At 33.5% G+C, this 19,545-nt stretch overlaps 2 protein-coding genes across 2 annotated transcripts; both read right to left on the bottom strand.

The window, feature by feature from the left end:
* Positions 1–383: 383 nt before the first annotated feature.
* On the bottom strand, positions 384–2,958 carry LOC133288828 (putative F-box protein PP2-B12). Its single transcript, XM_061486655.1, has 3 exons — positions 2,635–2,958; positions 2,321–2,439; positions 384–1,156 (listed from the first exon to the last, which is right to left on the bottom strand). Exons 1-3 carry the CDS (start codon positions 2,896–2,898, stop codon positions 739–741), a joined length of 801 nt encoding a protein of 266 aa, XP_061342639.1. The 5' UTR covers positions 2,899–2,958; the 3' UTR covers positions 384–738.
* A 7,425-nt stretch (positions 2,959–10,383) lies between these two features.
* On the bottom strand, positions 10,384–12,081 carry LOC133288827 (putative F-box protein PP2-B12). Its single transcript, XM_061486654.1, has 3 exons — positions 11,748–12,081; positions 11,172–11,290; positions 10,384–11,061 (listed from the first exon to the last, which is right to left on the bottom strand). Exons 1-3 carry the CDS (start codon positions 12,015–12,017, stop codon positions 10,638–10,640), a joined length of 813 nt encoding a protein of 270 aa, XP_061342638.1. The 5' UTR covers positions 12,018–12,081; the 3' UTR covers positions 10,384–10,637.
* Positions 12,082–19,545: the final 7,464 nt, after the last annotated feature.

Here is a 19,545-nt window from a genome sequence, read left to right as displayed (position 1 = left end):
TCAAGTTGGGTCTCACATTTGATTTTTTTTCTCACTCCACTATTTAATGGACCCCACATATATAATAAGTGTGTAAGAAAATGGTTTGTTGTCACGTAACATGATAAAAACAAAACCCATTAATATAGGAGAAACCAAAAACCAACAAATCAAAATATAAAAATGAATATAAAAAACAAAAGAACAAAAATAAATAAATAAGGACCAAATTCATGTTTAAAACTCGAACACTAAATTTTTTTATTTTTATTTTTCAGACCTCCCGCATCAGAAGCCCAAGCAATTAGAAGCCCCGTAACCCAGCTTTAAGCTCTCCCTTGTCCCTTCTTCCCTCGGGGAGGACCGAATCTTCGGGTAAAGAGAATTGATGCGTTGGATCAATGATCAATTACCTAGTGTTCATAATTGAATGTTGAACACTAAATGACAGCAAATTCATAATGCATCATAATAGATAGTTGGAAGTACCTCCACCAAAGCGTTTATATCCAAAATACAAAAAGTTACACCACTAAACGCGATGCTAAAGTATAATCAGTCATAAGAATTACGACAAGCAATATAACTTATGCATATACTTATACTTCACGAAGAGAGTAGCAGTTTGGCAAGAAGAGAACACATCACATAGTATGTTCAAAAGTTGAAGCTTCAAATCTGCAAGCAGTGTTCTGCCATTTTAAGACGCAAGACTTACGCATAGTTCTGTGAATTAAATTAAACAAGAACTTAGGTTGCTTAATTGTCTTCCTTAGGCCTGACTTCTATTCCTTCAAGAACGAGACCACTCTTCCAATTACCACATTTTATCTCCACAACACTCATCTGCACTTCATCTTCTAGGCCAGAATTGAAGAACTCCCCCATCTCAATCTCCAACCACCCATCACTTCTCTCATTTGGAAGTGGCAATCCCACAACTCTGCGGTGCGGCCTGCTTCCTAAGTTTGGATCCAAACAGACGGTGTGGGTAGTAGTTTGGCCATGTAAGGAACCAACTGATAACTCCACAGGACTGTGACGAAAACCTATGCCATCGATCATCTTGAACACAAGATAAGCTGCATACTGAGTATTTGGGGACAATGCAAGGGTGTTTATCATCCCACGAATTTCAAGCCAACACACATCGAGAAGCTGAGCAACTTCAGGGAACCTGTTCATAAGTTGTACACAAAAGTTGCAAAGACAGGAATACATGCATAACATTGATATGTGTCACAAAAAGGCAAAACATCCAAAATCAGTACTACAGTAGTTATTGAAACAGAAATTGAGAAATACGCTGAGTGATTCATCGATTCATAGATGGAGTATTATACAGGTGTAGACTAACTGTGATCTAACATAAGGTTAACTAAGAGTGGAAATGAACCATGATTCCCTCAAGGAGTTAGATTAGGTCCAGCTATGATGATGTCATCGATAAACACTAAGAGCAACAAAGGTGAAGGAAAGACTAAGATTGGTTATGGATAAACAAGTGGCTGAGAAAATGAGAGAAGCTGGAAAGGGAAAATAGTTTCATTAGACTTTACATTCCTAGAAGTGAAAAATAATCTTTTAGTAAAATCATACAATATGTAGACTTTTTACCCTTGTTGATAGCCAAGAAATAATTTTATTTCTAAATAATGGAAGTGTAGAGGCATAATATAAGCAGCTTACAGTTGGGAGCCTTATGATACAGAAGCTCATATGGTGACTTCTTCAAAATGGGAGAAGGAAGAACTCTGTTGATGAGGAAAGTTGCAATGGATAGGCAAAGGCAAACTCCAAAGTACAAAGTTTCCCTAACTGTGCAAGGGTAGGGGGTGAGGGTGTGTATGTAGTCTTACACTTGCATTTTTGCAAGGAAACTGTTTCCTAGACTTAGAACAAGTGATCTGATCACGAGTAACTTTACCATTGCTCGAAGGCTCACTCTCTAACAGTGGATATGCAATCAGCCGAAAAAGAAATGGCTACTCGAGACTGAAACAGTGAAGATCTGGCCACATTGAGGAGACTTTGGTGTTTTCTTTCAATAACAAAGTTCTGTTCTGGGCTCTCAACGCATGAAATTTGAAGTGGGAAATGGAGGAAAATGAAGGAAAGTGGGAAAGAAAATCACAGCAACGACAAAATGAGCATAAGCATGAGAGAGATCACCGATATCATATCCAAAAAAAAAAAAAAAAAAAATGAAAATGATTCACTGATTCATAGATGAAGTATTTATACAGGTCTAGAGACACTAATTGTGATCAAACAAAAATGATAACTACCAGTGATGACTCAAACCAAAAATTGGAAGCTGTAACTAACATATGAAGCTGACCTGGAATCTTGGAGGGTGGTCCACTTCCAATACCTAGGAGTATCACCCCAAATGATACTGAGAGCTCTAGCAGCGAGCATGTAACACTTCTTCCCACTCTTTCTGCCCAATTGAAAGCTCTGCATTTCAGATATTGGACAACAAAACATTAAACCAACAACAACAACAACCAATTCAGGTTTTGTTTGTTTTCCCTTTTCTTTTAAAGAATTGTTGTCTCTATCTCTCAAGTTTCAAGGCTCGATCAGTGTAAAATGATTAAAAGTCCTAAGTAATAATAGTAGAAGGAGAAATGAAGATTGAAGAATGTTCACCTTAGTACCCTGGGCGATGATCATAGGGTACAGAGCGAAATAGACGGTTTTCATCGAATGAGAGTTGGCAAGCGAAGTAGATTCGGAATCGGCGCGGGAAGTGATGATATCGGCATCGGAAGGGAGAAAATGATTCCACACATCGTCGGATTCAGCAGCAGAACGGAAAATCTTTGAAACGACAGAGAGCCTGCACACGTCAGCAGGAGTCGTAAAAGATAGTATGGTAGCGATGCATCCTTCTGGTAAAGCCTGAAAATCCATCCTTTTTTTCTCAGACACAGAGACAGACCGACACACCACACCGATTGTTGACTTATAAAACCCACCGTGCTAAGAAAAAAAACGATAGTTATGAGTTCTATTGCATACTATTTTTTATATTTTTTCTCCTTTTTAATTGTCCAACACGTGTAAGGAAGATCTAACTTAATCAGAAGTCAAAACAAAGGTTGGTTTAAAGTGGCAAGACGCGTAGGTAATTTATATTATATTATGCGTTGAATTCTCGTTAATATATTAAAAAAAAGAGTAAGTTTTGGATTAATATATTTATTTATAGGGTAATTGATAGCTTTTTTTTATCCTTTTGTCCATTATCAATTAAAAAATAATTATTTTATCCTTCACCCAAAATATTTCATCTATTTGTCCATGTTTAATCGATTACAACATGAAGCATAATCAATTAAAGAGTCAAAAAATGTTTTAACCGTTGACTCCATTATTTACTCTATTAAACCAGAATTGTTTAGTCAATTAAATAATCCCATATGCATTTTTTAAAAAGCCCCATTTGGTAGAGGGGATAAATGTGATAACCTAATCGATTAAACCAAAAACCTCAAGCTCCTAATTTGTGATTTTGTCCAAAATCTTCGTCCAATCGTGTGGTGGGTTCACAAGACAACATCACGTACTCGTTTCTTCATCTTACACGATATGTTTTTTTCGGTTTGCATGATTTTTTTTCTTTTTCTTTTTCGATTGATGAACCCTAGACTGAATGGGTAGTGCTTTGGTTCGATTGGCATGAAGTTTTACTTTTATTCTTCGCTTTAATGGTTGCTTAGTTTAGGTTTTGATGAATGTATATTGTTTAGGGTTTAGGTTTCTTAGGATTTTTTTTTTGTTCGAATTTTTCGGTTCTGATTTATTTTTTCTATGTTTGTTTTTTGTGATATTGATAAATTATCATGTGTTATTGTAGGTTTCCTTTGTCATCATAGCTATCCACGGACAAAATTCAAGGAACACCAATGGCGAAAGACGGACCACTAAAAGCCAGGATCGTCCTTCTTCTTCAGAGCCACAGGAGCCTAAAATTGAGGTTGTGGATCTCCTATTTGGGTATATTCTTGATAATGATCCCTCAGAGCATCCAAGATTTATGGCTGATTTTGATAGCAGATCCATTTGTCATCCGAAGTCATTGGATACGGCATTCTTTGTGAGGGAGGGATTTGACATAGTGGCATTGTTGGATGTGTCACATCTAAGAGTGTTGGCTGAGATGTTGTGTCCTTATTCAGAGGTTATGGTGAGGGTCTTTTACCATAATCTCAGTTATATACAGGGTGAGTTGAGGTCCCGCGTTTGTGGAATGGATATACTGATGATTGCTCCTATATGTATGGAGTTATTAGGGTACGAATTTGATGCCCAGCCTACAGTGGAGTATGATGCGGATAACAACGTGCCCATTCCTGGATTTGTGTGGGGTGATGATGTGGAGGAGGCCAAGAGGCGTGACATCAGGCGTGGGCAGGATGTTCATTATACTGTGGGATTTCTTAGTGTTGATGCTCGTATCTTGCACTACGTCATCGCCCACATATTGTTCCCTCGAGCTTTCAATCATTCGAGGGTGCTGGAGGGTGACATTTCTATCACGTGGGCTATTCGTCAAGGCATACAAGTGAATTGGAGGCATTATATTTGTTGGATAATGTTTAAGGCCAAGCATAAAGGTGCACTTCCATTTTCTTTTCTGGTTCAAAGGATATTGGAGCATTTTGGTGTTCTCATGGAGACTAAGCGGTTGAAGAGGCTCACAGGCTATAATGCCACGTTTGGACAACATCTATTGGAGCAGTGCAAGATCTCTAAGACTAGGGCAGGTGTATGGAAATTCTCAAGACAGGTTGAGCTTGAGGCCTATGAGGTTACCCCAGATGCACACATGGTTGAGGCTGAGGTGGATGATAATGATGAGGATGATCATGCTAACCTAGAGGATATAGTTAAGCCTGAGGGTGGATTCACCTTTCGTGTTGTCATGAAAGGCATTGATGCCACACCTGTGAGAATAGCAAAGATGGAGCTTAAACAGAAAAAGAGGTGGAAGAGCCACATAGAAAAGGGGAATGATAGTTTTAAGCACATTCAGGGTCGATTCAAGGGCTTAGAGGATAACTTGGTTGTTTGGAGCTTGCACGAGGACGCGAGACCGAAGAGGCAACAGGTTATCATGAGGAGGGGGTTGATGTGTAAAATTGAGTACACTGTCTAAGGGAGTACACCAGTATGGGTTAATCGATTAAACTAATGTTGTTAACCATATGGTTCTGTTTTCATGAGTTTTTTTTTCCAATGAGTTTCTACACTCATTATCTAAAGGATTGTGGTCTCATACGACCAATGTGCATTTTCGATTTCTTAGATGTAACAAAAATGAGTTTGAAGGTGGTTTTGAATATCTAAAATGTTATTTAGCTTCTTTTAATACCTACACTTCTTTAAATACCTACACTTTATAGTCTCTTGTCGCCAGCTATGTCCACTTGGGCACCGATTCTTTTCCAAGTTAGAAACGGAAAAATTAAAAGGCCATTGTTGCTTAAGGCACCTTGAGCCTTTGTCCTTTTCCAAGTCGGAAGAGAAAAAATTAAAGTCCCTTGTTGTCTAAGTTAAAGGACCATATGCACTCGTCTTTTTCCAAGTCGAATGCGAGAAAATTAGAGAACCTTGTTACCCAAAAATGGCACCAAGCTGATCCAAAATATCAAGTCCAAACATGATGAAAAATTGAAGAAGAGAAAGTTGAAACCATTTTAGATCATTCAATTTGATATCTTCGACCAACAAACAAACAAAAATAAGCAAAGAAAAAAATATTGTTTGATATATAACTCGACTTCAAATTCAGAAGCAATTACAAACCCGGAGATGGCTATGAGCAACGAGTAACCCAACATAGACCTGAATCCCGAAAGCAGTCACAACCTGGATTTTCCCAGCACTCATATCCTTTTGCACGACATTAAACACTATTTGATTGGCACGTTACTTTCACCCCGGCATTCCGACTTCGCGCAATGTAAGGTTAGGGGGCTTATGTTATGAACCATTTAAAAGGTCCCCACTTCCTATCACCATTACATGAAGCACCTCACTCCCCCACTCTCTCTCAACTTCCCCCCACTACATATAACCAAGGAAGCATGGACACATTTCTTTTAGAAAAATATGTGTCAGACACCGACACAATCCAACACGCGGTCAACATTTTTTCGACATATTTTTTTTGGATCCAAATTTTATTTTATTTTATCTTTAACTAAACATGAAAAATTATTTTAAATATCAAATATTTTATATTATGGAATTTGACATGAAAAGATAACAAGGCATGAAAAATTATTTTTTCTTTATATTTATGTTATGAAATTTGAATATTTGATTGATTATATGACTTATTATTGGCTGCTATATGTATTGAATGTAAAATATATTATATATTTTAAAAATATTATTTAATATCAAATGTGTCCTAACGTGTCGAAATCTAATATTTTTTTAGAATTAACGTGTCAGTGTGTCGTGTCCCGTGTTTATGTTGGTGCAACATAGCATAAAACCACCCACTATGCATTGCATGACACCACTAAGTCACTTGCATAACCACCTATTATGTGCATAACCTCCCCAACTGTTAATGCACTTCATCGATATTTGGTCCCTTATAGCAAAGGAGGCCACAAGTTCTTCAGTTATTTAAGATACATTACTTCAACCATTCATACACAACATATTGCACTCATTCCCATATTGCACTCATTCCCTACGCTACTAAGACCAAATCATATTCACCTTTAGCATATCCCAAACACTTACCCTATATCGTGGTTGGTATTCACTTAGAACAATCCTTAAAAAGCATTTTTAAGGAGATCTTTAACCTTCACTAGGTCAAAATTATGAATATGTATATATATAGGGTAGGAAACCCTTACACCGGTGTAAGAGTTAGAAGTCCTACACTTAATCTTGATCATTGATCTACTTTTATCCAATGGCTCACATTACTAAAAAATTTAAGCTCTTAGATATAAGTGGGATCAACGAACAATATTGAGATGTAACTTACACTGGTGTAAAATGATAATGACCCTATATATATATATATATATATATATATATATATATATATATAGGGTTAGAATTATTTTGCATTAGTATAAGTTACACTCTTAATCTTATTCATTGATTCTATTTATATATAACGACTCTTATTTATTAGATATGCAAGCTGTTAGATAAGTAAAACAATGACAAAAAATTATAAAACTTCTTATTCATATATCGGTATACTAATAATTAGCTTTATATATATATATATATATATATATATATATATATATATATATATATATTCCTCACAGATAGTCATAAAACCCATGTTGTAATATCTGGATCGGTCATTGACCTGCTTGAGATACTATGTCACTGGTTCAACCAGTGGGTCATTGGTTGACCCGGTAAGTATATGCAAATTTATAATTTATATTAAAAAAATTATAAACATACTCAAATATTAATAAAAAATAATATTAATTTCAAATATTATAATAAAAAAATAATAAATCACAAGTCTTAAACTCACTTTACTTAAAAGGTGCCCAAAAATAATAAATCACATTGTCTGGAATGTCTGAATGATATAGCTGAAGAATATTTTTATTTAGACAATGAAACTAGGTAGATGTCTGGAAAGTGTTAAGGGCGTCATAGTGTTGATATATATATATATATATATATATATATATATATATATATATGTGGAGAAATATTTATCCTTTTAAAGGATATAAACTTATATCATTTTAGATCCTAACCGTTGATTTCCATCCATCAACGGTTATAATTTATTAGGTCAAACTTAATGGGCCAAATTTATTATTAATTAATTAATAATTTTGATCTAATAAATTATAACCATTGATGGACGAAAATCAACGGTTAGGATCTAAAATGATATAAACTTATATCCTTTAAAAGGATAGATGTTATTCCCATATATATATATAGAGAGAGAGAATCATTTGACACCAGTGTCAAATTTTAAAATTTGACACCTCATCTGAGATCCGTTAGATCAAAAAAGATCAACGACTCTGATTTGCAAGCATGTGAAACCATTGATCTTTTTTGATCTAACGGATCTCAGATGAGGTGTTAAATTTGAAATTTGACACTGGTGTCAAAGGATCCTACCTCATATATGTATATATATATGTGTATATATATATATATATATATATATATATATATATATATATATATACATATATATATATATATAGGGTCAGGATCATTTTACACCAGTGTAAGTTGTTATCCGTTGATTCCACTTATATCTAAGGGCTCAAATTTTTTAATAACTTGAACCATTGGATACAAGTGGATCAATGGTCAAGATTGAGTGTAAGACTTCTAACTCTTACACCGGTGTAAGAATATCCTGCCCTATATATATATATATATATATATATATATATATATATATATATGGGTGTTAACGGGCCGAGCCGAGCCGAACTTTGATCTTAACGGGCCAAGCCTGTATTTAAACGTGTTCGACTGGCCTTAGCCTGTTACCTGTTACGAATATAATATTGGCATGTGGCCTGGTTTATTTACAAAAAATAAAAGCCTGTGTGAAGCCTGTCTTAGCCTGTTAGCATGTTAAAGAATAAAAATAAGAGAACAGAATTTCACAAAAAATCAAGTTCCAGATAGAAACCTTAGCTTCCAATTTGCAGCAATAATTTACAAAGTCTACAATAAATAAATAAAATTAAAGTGAAAGAAGGTAGATAACAGGTTATATTATCTTAGCCCATTATAAAAAAAGTGCCAACAAAAATAAAAATAAAATAAATAAATAAATAAAAAATTGACACAAACGAGCAGTGCACAGTGGAACGAATGAGTTTTTGTGGGTTTGTTTGTGTGAAGGAGGATGAAGGATAATATAGAACAACACTAGTAATTCCATAAATATACATAAATTCAATATATATCCAAATAGCATAATATAGAACAAAATCATTCAAAAAGTCTGTTAAACCAATAAAATGGGGTGAAATAAATTGATGAGAGAGAGTTATTACAAGTAATATAAAAAGTATAAATAAATATTTATATACTAGGCTAGCCTGGGAGGCTCTAAGGCCGAGCTTCTGAATTAGAGTCTGAGGCCTTTTTATTAAACGAGCTTTTATACAAGTCCAAGCTTGGTTCCAACACGAGCTTTTATTAAACGAGCTCAGACCTTTACGAGCCGAGCCAAAGGCCCCTGAAAGGCCCTGTATATATGTATGGTTTTCAGACTTACTATGAAAATAAGCCTTTTTAGGTTTCGGAGAAAATTTTGCAAAGAAATTATGGATCGGTTATGTTGTTAATAGTTTAGCAGTGGTTCCAGAGATTCTTGCCAAATAAACTAAGAAAATTATAGGATCAACCAGGAGATGAAAGATCATCTTCAAGGTTTGGACAAAAAGGAATACAATACGGTAAGCTCCTTCTAAATATACTAATTCCATGAGATATATGATTCATGTGAGTAAGGGAGCAACAAGAAGTATGGTAAATTGCATGCTGAGTTGCTCTATTTTGTTTCGGTTGATTCTGGTATCTAACAATGTTAAAGAAGAATCATTGCAAGAGAAGAAGAATCGTCCTGCGCAGAAGCATTTCTTCTCGCAAAGGTCGCTCATTCCAATCCTGCTTTAGCTTCTAATCGTGCTTCAGGTACTTGTATTTGAGATTCCAAACTTAAGAAGTCTCACATGGGCCTTAATATGAAGTGAACAAAGCTTTATAAACCATACAAAAGCAACATTTAGCGTTAAAAGTTATCACGTGTAATTTATTTGTTGTTGATTGATCGGGTTGATTTTGACTCGTTAGTTCATGAGTTTTTACATACTCCGGTCGAACTCTAGTGGCACATGGAGACCGGTTCACCGGTCTAATGCTTCCACAGATATGATCTTTTGATTCTTTTCACTTCCCTATATGTGAATATATAAATTTTAAAATGTGCATATAACATTTTCTTGTGAAAAAATATATGAAAGTTTACTGACACATACAATATCAAAGGTGTAACTTTTTCTGGTACAATTTTTTTAAAGAAAACAAAATTATTTTATTTCAAAATCAAAACATATTATAAGATTAAGCGATGATTATTAATAACACTTACATAATGTCAAAAGCAATCATACAAAAATAAAAAATTTAGCTAAAAGTCAAAGTAACTGACCATTTTATTTGCGGTGTATATATAACTTAAGCCCCTATCAATTTGTAAAAATTAACGACAATTCCATATTATTTTTAGTTTGTCCCCGCATTTTTAGAGGACCCTTGGTAGTGCCTGGTAGTGAGAAAAAGCAGAGATAGAAAGAAGAAGTTACAGAAGATAAGAGAAGAAAGAGAGACAGGTTAGAATGTCTTATTGAACTGTTCATATCTTATTTCATTAACTGATGGCAATATATAAGTCTGCCACAGTGGTTACAAACTATAAATTACAAACACAAGGATAGTTTTACTAGTGATGGACTAGAATTACAAACACAAGGAATATTCTAAATTATTAGTATTAGAGAGAGACATAATCCAATAGATGCTTGGGTTTCATTGATTGCCTCTAGGGTCTGGTCCTAAAGCCCAATAGATGGCCCAACTCCTATTATTGGGTCATTGAGTTAATGTTTAGGCCTAATTTCTATTCCTTGGAGATAGAAACCATGCTTCCACCACTGACTCTTTTTTTCCCAAGCACTTATCTGAATCTCCACTTCTTCATCTTCTACACCTGAAATCAAGAACTCCCCCATCTCTATTTCCAACCAACCGTCGCTTCTCACACTTGGACGTTGCAATCCCTGGAAACTAGCATCAAGTTGCGTCTCTTCCAAGTTTGGGTCCAAACAGACTTTTTTGGTACAACCACGGAATCCAAATGTACCTACCGAACACACCACAGGCTTATGCTGAAACCCAAATGCATCAATCATCTTGAATACAAGAAAAGCTGCATAATGAGTATCAGACGACAAAGCAAGGGTATTTATCCTCCCATGAATTTCTAACCAGGATACCTTAACAAGTTTAGCAACTTCTTCGAACCTGTTCAACAGTTGTGTGCATAAGGAACACAAGAATGATATGTGGCACAGAAACAGAAAACATCCACAATAAGTAGTAAAAAAAAAAAAAAAACTCAAATAAGTGCTGACCTGGACCCCGGCAAGGTTATCCAGTTCCAATACTCAGGAGTATCACCCCAGGTAATGGAGAGGTCTCTTGCGGAAAGCATGTAACACTTTTTCCCACTTTTTCTCTCCAATTGGAAGCTCTGCATTGAGATTTCACAAACCAAAACAAAAGCTTAACATTCTGAACCACACTTAAATTCAGGATAAATAAACTACAAAACAATTTATCAATTAGCACACATCCAAAACCAATAAGAGCTTTGGCAATTCCTTCCTACCTCAGAAAAGAATAAAGAGGCATTGGTTGGGACTAATGAATCAGTTTTCTTTTTCAAGATCTTACTGAGGTAAATAAGAAAAGAATTTTTCACAAGGGATACTGAATTCTTTGTTAATTTGAAAGTAAATGTACTGAATAAATGATATTAGGTCCCTGGAAATGAACCAGATCTAACATAAATAGACACAGAGTTATGAGATGCAACCTAATTACTATTCATGTATCATAAGATTATTTGGTGTGGTTCAAGTAAAGGTTTGAGTCCATAATGATAAGTGAGGGTAAATTAATTTTAATTAGGAAAGAAGATAGCATACCTTTGTACCATGGTCGATGATGATGGGATGATCGGAGAGAGCAAGATAGAGAGCCTTCTTAGAGGAAGAGGAAGAGCTAGCGAGCAAAGAGGATGAAGATTCGGAAATGATAGAGACCAAATCGGAGGGAAGAAAACGATCCCAAAGAGCATCGGATTCAGCTGCGGAACAAAAGGCCTTGGAAATGAGGGAGAGACTGCATACATCCACAGGAGTGGTGTATGACAGTATGTGAGCGATGCATCCTTCCGGCAAGGCTTGTAACTCCATCGTGCTTCTGCTTCTCTTGCCACACAAATTCAGAATGAAAAACTGAGAAAGACAGAAAAGCAAAGTTACAAATTACAAGTGAAGTCACCTCCTCTAGTATAGAAATTTAACTATAGTTGTAATAACTGTGGTTACAATAAACCTAATTACAGTTAACAGTAAATAAAAAATGATTTTATACTTATTTTTTTTATACAAAAAAATTGTTTTTATCCTTATTATCTTCATTCCATGTCCATTCATTCTAACGCTTCTACCAAAATCACCGTAGGTTGATTTTGTCATTTATCTTATCACATGTCATATTGGCCGACACAATAAATTTCTACGAAGCATGGACCAAGTCAGCGAGGGGACTGGGCGAACGGATGTAACACTTTCTTAGTGACTGAGGAATGTCAAATGTGTTATGTATAAGACATGGGTTACGAATAATGTATTTAAATGCATATTTATTAACTTTAAATGCTTTTTTTTTCAAAAAAAAAAATGCATTTTTTTTAATACAAGTACATGCATATTTACTTATTATGAATATTTATTCATTTCTCTCCGCGTTCGATCGTTTTCTCATTTAAGCATAGTTAGACTTTTAAGCATTGTCTTGCGCGCAGGATAATTTGAATAAAAATTTAGTTCAATCATTCTTCGCGTGCTCGAGTCTAAGTTGTTACATATTTAACTCTTAACTTTTTTTAAAAAAAAAAAATAGTTTAAATTATGTACTAACTCAATAAGAATGATTTTCATTTTGTCAATATCATTACATTAGTAATAATAATAATAATAATAATAATGAATAGCTTTTATGTACAATAATTCATTTCATAAAAATAAATGTGTTGACCAAGGCCAATAAAAAAACATGTGTTAACAAAGTATTAATATTGTGATTTTTTTCTTAACTACTAATAGTTCTTCTTTTGTCTGTATAACTTGTTTTTCATCAAGGAGCTTTTAATTGTTTCGTTTGAGATTCTAGTTAACATCGCCTATGAAATGTATTAAGAAAAAAATCACCAATAAACTTTAATTATGTTGTATCTATTTAGATGAAAATCGAAGCCAGTTTTTGAAAAATGATAGTTTAATAAATGAGTTTGAGGTTTCTCATATCATAAAAAATAAAAATAAAAATATCTCCAACACACGTATAAAAATATACATGGCCCATGTGAGACTATGTAAAGTGGAGAGAGAAAAGGAAAACAATATTTTGGTAAAATCTTTATATTTTACATCAATACAGTAAAACTTTTATAAAGTTATATTAATTCAGTCAAAGGTCTTGTTTGATTTAATAAATTTGATATCAATTTATAACCACAATTATTATATATTAATTATGATTTGTAATATTAATTAATATTTATGAAAAAAATAAGAAAACGTATAATAAAATCTAGGTGGGACGGTTAGGTGCATCAACATGTAACTGGATTTTACAAATAAATTTCATCAACCTTGACTGTTGTTGTTAAAAATTAAAAATCTTAGAAATAATGCATAGTTATGAATATATTCGGTCTTTCTTCCCAAAATGCTCTACTGTTTGCTCAATAACTAAAAAATTTCCATTTACCTTGGTTGGAAAAATCTCAGTCATTATTGTGACACTGATACTTAATTGTTAGAGAATAATATAAATAATTAAAAATGTTTTTACCTAATATTTGACGGGGCATTTGGTACAAGAGAAATATTTTTTAATCAGGTAAATACAATTAGTGGAAAAATGGTTGTAAACTAAAATAAGTGAGGAAATTTTAAAAATGTTGTTTGGTAGACTAAAATATTACCAGAGAAATTGTGTTAAGTTTATTGAGACTGTGTTTAGTTGAAAGTAAAATATTGATACACAAATATGATAAAATTTTGAAAATACCCCTAAATATTGAAATAGACAATGAGCAAAGAGACGTTGGACACACGTGCTCAAGGAATCAAACGTTCGTCTTTGGTTCTTCATTTCTCAGTTTCTGTGTGTTTCGGAGTGAGGTTTTGTTTCGTCAGTTGCTTTTTGTGTTTGTTATGTTTTTCATGGTGGGGGTTGAGTATAATTCTTCCCTTTTGTTTTTTTTTTCTTATGCTTTCTTTTAACACTGACTATGGTGATATTAGGATAATTCTTTTTTACCCTTTTCTTTACCTTCTGTCATGTAGGGTCATAAGCAATGGTTGACTGAAGTTCAGTTTGTTGGTGTTGTGGAGCATCCAAATCTTGTGGAGCTTATTGGATACTGTGATTTGCATGGTGAAAGAGGGATCCAGAGACTACTTCTGTATGAATACATGCCAAATCAAAGCTTAGAATTTCATCTTTTCAATAAAGCATACGATCCTCTGCCTTGGAAAACAAGACTTGAAAATTGAAATAGCACTTGGGGAGTGGTGGTTAGATGTTTTGAGATGTGGATATTAAACTGATGCAACTTAGCATGTTAGTTGCAAGTGAATTTTGGGTTGTCAGGTCAAACTGAAAATGACTCATCTAATTTAATTAGTGGAAGCCCACCATTTTTGTCAGGCTTCTGTTGTATGCTTTTCCTGTTCTTCTTAAGACTTAAGACAACCAGCATTGCTGTTGAATTTAATTGCTGGTATTGGGATATGAAATATTCTGTTGAAGAGCTTTCGAGGAAGATGAAATTGCTGATAAAGATTTAAGAAGCAAGCTTGCTGAAGAGGGGCGCTGAAGAGGGGCATTTGCGTAGTTGGTGCCAAAAATATCACTTTCCTAGTTTTTTCAAGATACCACCTCCAAGGTGGTCTTCCATGTAGAGTGATTTGGAGACCAATTAACACAAATCTCAGTTTTTGATGGGGAAAGACAATGCCTTGGTTTATTTTTGACACCCCTCTACCAAACATGTCATTCTTCATTTCCCACCTTCACTTATCCATCTATCCCTTTAAAAACCATCTACCAAACACCCGCTTAAGATTTTGGGTTGTAGTGGTTGTATCAGAGGAGTAACTACAAGGTCAAAAGTTCGATCCCGCCATTCACTTTAAAGTAAAATTAAAATAAAATAGGTAAACAAAAATTGGACATGTGCAATATACACACTTCAAGCCCAAAGGACCCTTGTGTGAAGGAGTGTGTTAAAGAATAAACTGAAATCTTTTCACAATCTTATTGTTCTATAAACTGAATTTTTTTCACAATCATGATTAGAGAGAGGGAGGATCGTTCCTTTCCTCTTCCTTTGCACTCTCATTCTCAATTAAATGCACTCAGAAAGCTTCTTCCCGCTCAACTCCTTCTTTCTCCCGTTCCTATTTCAGGTTCTCCGTTCTCATCGTTAATCCGCACGATTCACTGCTGCCACCGCGTGTGTGCTTATGGATGTAAGTTAATTAATTCTCCTTTGCCGATGTCTCTTAATTTTTTGCTTGTGTTTGCGATGCGATCAATGAATATTAATTAATTAAAATTTTGACTCTTTTTCTTCAATGAATATATTTAGTGTTTTGCCTTGATATAAAATTTCGAGGTTGTATGGTGAGAAACAAGATACTCATTAATTTAATACTGCAAACTTATATTTACAATTTTTTGACAGAAATTAGTATGATTGGAAGTTTTCATAATTCTAATGATATATTTAAGCTTCGATATCAAGGCACTCATCTAAGCCTTAAGGATAAACGGTGTTTGCGTTATTTAAACTTGTATAAAAATACAATTCATATGCTTATCAAGGACAGTTTTTTGTAATTCTTTGAATATGTGAACGTTGAAATAGTGGATACTCATACTCCTACTAAGCACATCCTTAGTGTTGAAAGCATAGTAGTTAAAAGCGCCGCTAAAGCGGCGCTACCCGCAACGTTTGCGGGTTGCGGTGGTCGACCGCGAGGAATAGCTCTGCACCGCGCCGGAAAGAGATTGCGTCCTTAGCGTCCGTAATAGCGAACGAAATCGCGTCAGTTTTGGTACAAATCGCGGCTGCAATGGAGTTTTCTCTCTCTTCTGCGTTTTTTAATGGAGCGCTCTCTCTCTCTTCTGCGTATAAACTATTAAGATGGAGATGAGGAAGAAAATCAATCACGTGACTTACAATTCATTTTAAATCTTATTTTTATTATAATATTATTTTATTTTGATTGTATGTTCCCAAGACTTTTATTTTATAAAATGGAGAGTTGTCTCTCTCTTATGCGTAATCTGAAAAGTAATCTGATTCAAAAACTTGAAAAGTAATATTTTTTATGTAAATCACGTAACCTCTTCTGAGTCTCTCTTTTCTTTTATTTTATTATAATATTATTTTATTTTGATTGTATGTAAATCAAGTAACCTGTTCACTGGACTTTTATTTTATTACATAACCAACATATTTTTTTATGCTATCATATATATATATATATATATATATATATATATATATATATATACATAGTAGTTAAAAGCGCCGCTAAAGCGGCGCTACCCGCAACGTTTGCGGGTTGCGGTGGTCGACCGCGAGGAATAGCTCTGCACCGCGCCGGAAAGAGATTGCGTCCTTAGCGTCCGTAATAGCGGACGAAATCGCGTCAGTTTTGGCACAAATCACGGCTGCAATGGAGTTTTCTCTCTCTTCTCCGTTTTTTAATGGAGCGCTCTCTCTCTCTCTTCTGCGTATAAACTATTAAGATGGAGATGAGGAAGAAAATCAATCACGTGACTTACAATTCATTTTGAATCTTATTTTTATTATAATATTATTTTATTTTGATTGTATGTTTCCAAGACTTTTATTTTATAAAATGGAGAGTTGTCTCTCTCTTCTGCGTAATCTGAAAAGTAATCTGATTCAAAAACTTGAAAAGTAATATTTTTTATTTAAATCACGTAACCTCTTCTGAGTGTCTCTCTCTTCTTTTATTTTATTATAATATTATTTTATTTTGATTGTATGTAAATCAAGTAACTTGTTCACTGGAGTTTTATTTTATTACATAACCGACATATTTTTTTATGCTATCAGATATATATATATATATATATATATATATATATATATATATATATATATATATTGTATCCTATCAGAGAGAGATATATTGATTAGTTTTTGTATCCTATAGAGAGAGAGATATTATCTCTTGTTATGTTTTTGATATTGACAATATTTAGATCTTTAATTGGCTACTTGGAATTCCTATTTGTTTTCGAGCAATTCTTTATTATTATTGATTGATTTTTATTTTTTAGCATATATCTATATTATTCTAAAGTAAAACCGTTTATTGGAAACTTTGATGATGTGTCGCATTCTTCTTGAATCTGAGGTTTGTGTTCACACTACTTAAATTTAAATATTTTCCTCTTTTAGAAATATTTTGAATTATTTTAAATTAAAATTATTATTAATTCATTTTCGTGAAAATAGTGCAGCTTTTATTATGGTTCAGATTTTGAATGCAACAAAACCCTACTACCTCCTACCTTGGAAAATGTTGGGCTTATTAATTTTGCTGTGTTCAAGAAAGACACTTATTCCATCAAATGGTGTTTCACCAAATTAACGCATTGAGTGTTTGTATAAATGGGGAAGTGTTGTTTCTTTTTCTTTTTGGGTTGCCTGCTTTTTTTCTGCGTTGGTGTGTGTAGGGGTTGTTCTATTGATATCATTTTCGGTTTCTTTATTAACAAACGTTGTTTTGATGACGTATTTTTATTACATATTTTTGTAGGGTTATCTTTTGGAGCTAAATCAATGTTGAAGAACACGTACGTTTGAATATGAACCACATCTTTTTTTTGGCTTGCTTACGTTTTTTTTTCTTTGTTCGTTTTTGTATGGGTTGTTCTATTTGTATAATTTACGGTTTCTTTATTAACATATTCAAAGATTTAGTTTCAACATAATCATTTTCATTTTTTATACTAATTCTCATTTCTTCGTTTTATAGGGTGGAAAGTGCTACTGTGAATGATTATTTACATATTCAACGTCTTTCATGTTGTTCGAGGGAGCTACTATAAAGGGTTCAATTTATTTATGCTTGCATTAATTCAATAGGGTTTATGAAATTGTTTGTGTGTTGCATTATTGAGTTTCCGTGTTGTTACATTGAGGTTTCGTGGTGTTATACAATTTTTTATGACATGTGTTTGTAGGGTTATCTTTTAGAGTAACATCTTGAAGAACACATACGTTTTGAATATGAATCCAGTGCGTTTATAGTCAAATCTGCAATGAACGCGAAATTGTGGCTTATCTCTTTGTCTTTCTCAACACCTTCAGTGAATTGCAATGACGCTGATGAAGATGGTTTTGTGTCTTCTTTTGTCCCCAATACAAAAAATATATGAGTTCTTGAGGCTTTGGGTCTTCGTGTTGTACATGGATGGGTTTTGCTGCTGAAAGGGAACATGTAACTGATGGAGAAACTTCACGATTGCATCTTATATATGAATTTAACATTTTGTTAGACAGGTTTCGTGATTGTGTTGTATTTAGGGTTCTTATTTTCTGTAACCAATAAAAATTGATTATTTCAAGAAATATAAAACAAAATAAATTTTAATGTTGGATATAATTATTTAAAGAAATTTTACAATTTTGACGGTTGATGATGTTAGTATGTGAAAAGTTATTGGAATAAATTGTCTTTTTTTTTCGTTTATTTATATGTTGGTTTTTTTTTTTAGCAATTGTCAATGAAGTTTATTTTGTTGTTTCTTCCTTCTTCTTTTTTCATAGCTTTGGGAATTTAAAAGTCACACTAACGAACGGATTGCTTATAGCAGTGAATGGAATTGCTGCATCGTTATTTTTGTAATTGTCGAAAAACGAAACGCGGTGCATGTGTTCACAATTGTCTTTTAGTATTCCTAAGACCATCAAGTAATTATACAGGTCTTTTGGCATTAATAGGGATTTAGGAAAATGTGAATCATCAAAACAATTTATTGCTTTGTGCATTGGAATGGACAAGGCTAATAAACAAACCACTTGAAACGTCATAATTAAACATCATAGTGTTCCATAAATATTTAGGACTTAAGAGTTATGGAAAATATGAAGAGTCTTAATCTTTAATGGTAAATTAAGATTCCTATAAACATTAAAATATTGTACCAGCTTAATGTATTATTCTATTGATTATTGCGTTGACTTTTATTATAAAAAATATATTAATTAATTAATAGTGTGTTTATCAAAGAAAATAAATCATTAACATATTAATTATTGCAAGTTCAACCAACTAATTTATCTAATACAAGGGGATTTCAAATTTTAAAAATAGAGGTCTAAACAATCAAATTAAATGGATTTTTTTAAAAGTAAAAATAGATTTTTTTTGGATTGAATAGAATTTAAATGCTCACTCTATAAACAATAACATTATTTCATATTTTTAAAATTCAAATAGAGTCTTTTGGATTGAATTGAATCTCAACGGTCACTCTAAACAAATACAATATTTCCTTAAACATTTTCGCTTCTCAAACATTATATCTGCTCTTGAACCAAAACATCCTTAATTTTGAAGGGTGCATTTCGGTTTACCAAAAAAAAAAAAAAGGTACAGT

This window comes from Gastrolobium bilobum, unplaced genomic scaffold (assembly GCF_033153095.1).
Source record: "Gastrolobium bilobum isolate Gb01-03AN ecotype WA unplaced genomic scaffold, APGP_CSIRO_Gbil_v1 utg2264, whole genome shotgun sequence".
Lineage (NCBI taxonomy): Eukaryota > Viridiplantae > Streptophyta > Magnoliopsida > Fabales > Fabaceae > Gastrolobium > Gastrolobium bilobum.
Note: the sequence above shows the minus strand (reverse complement) of the source record. Positions and strands in the feature narration are given on the sequence as shown.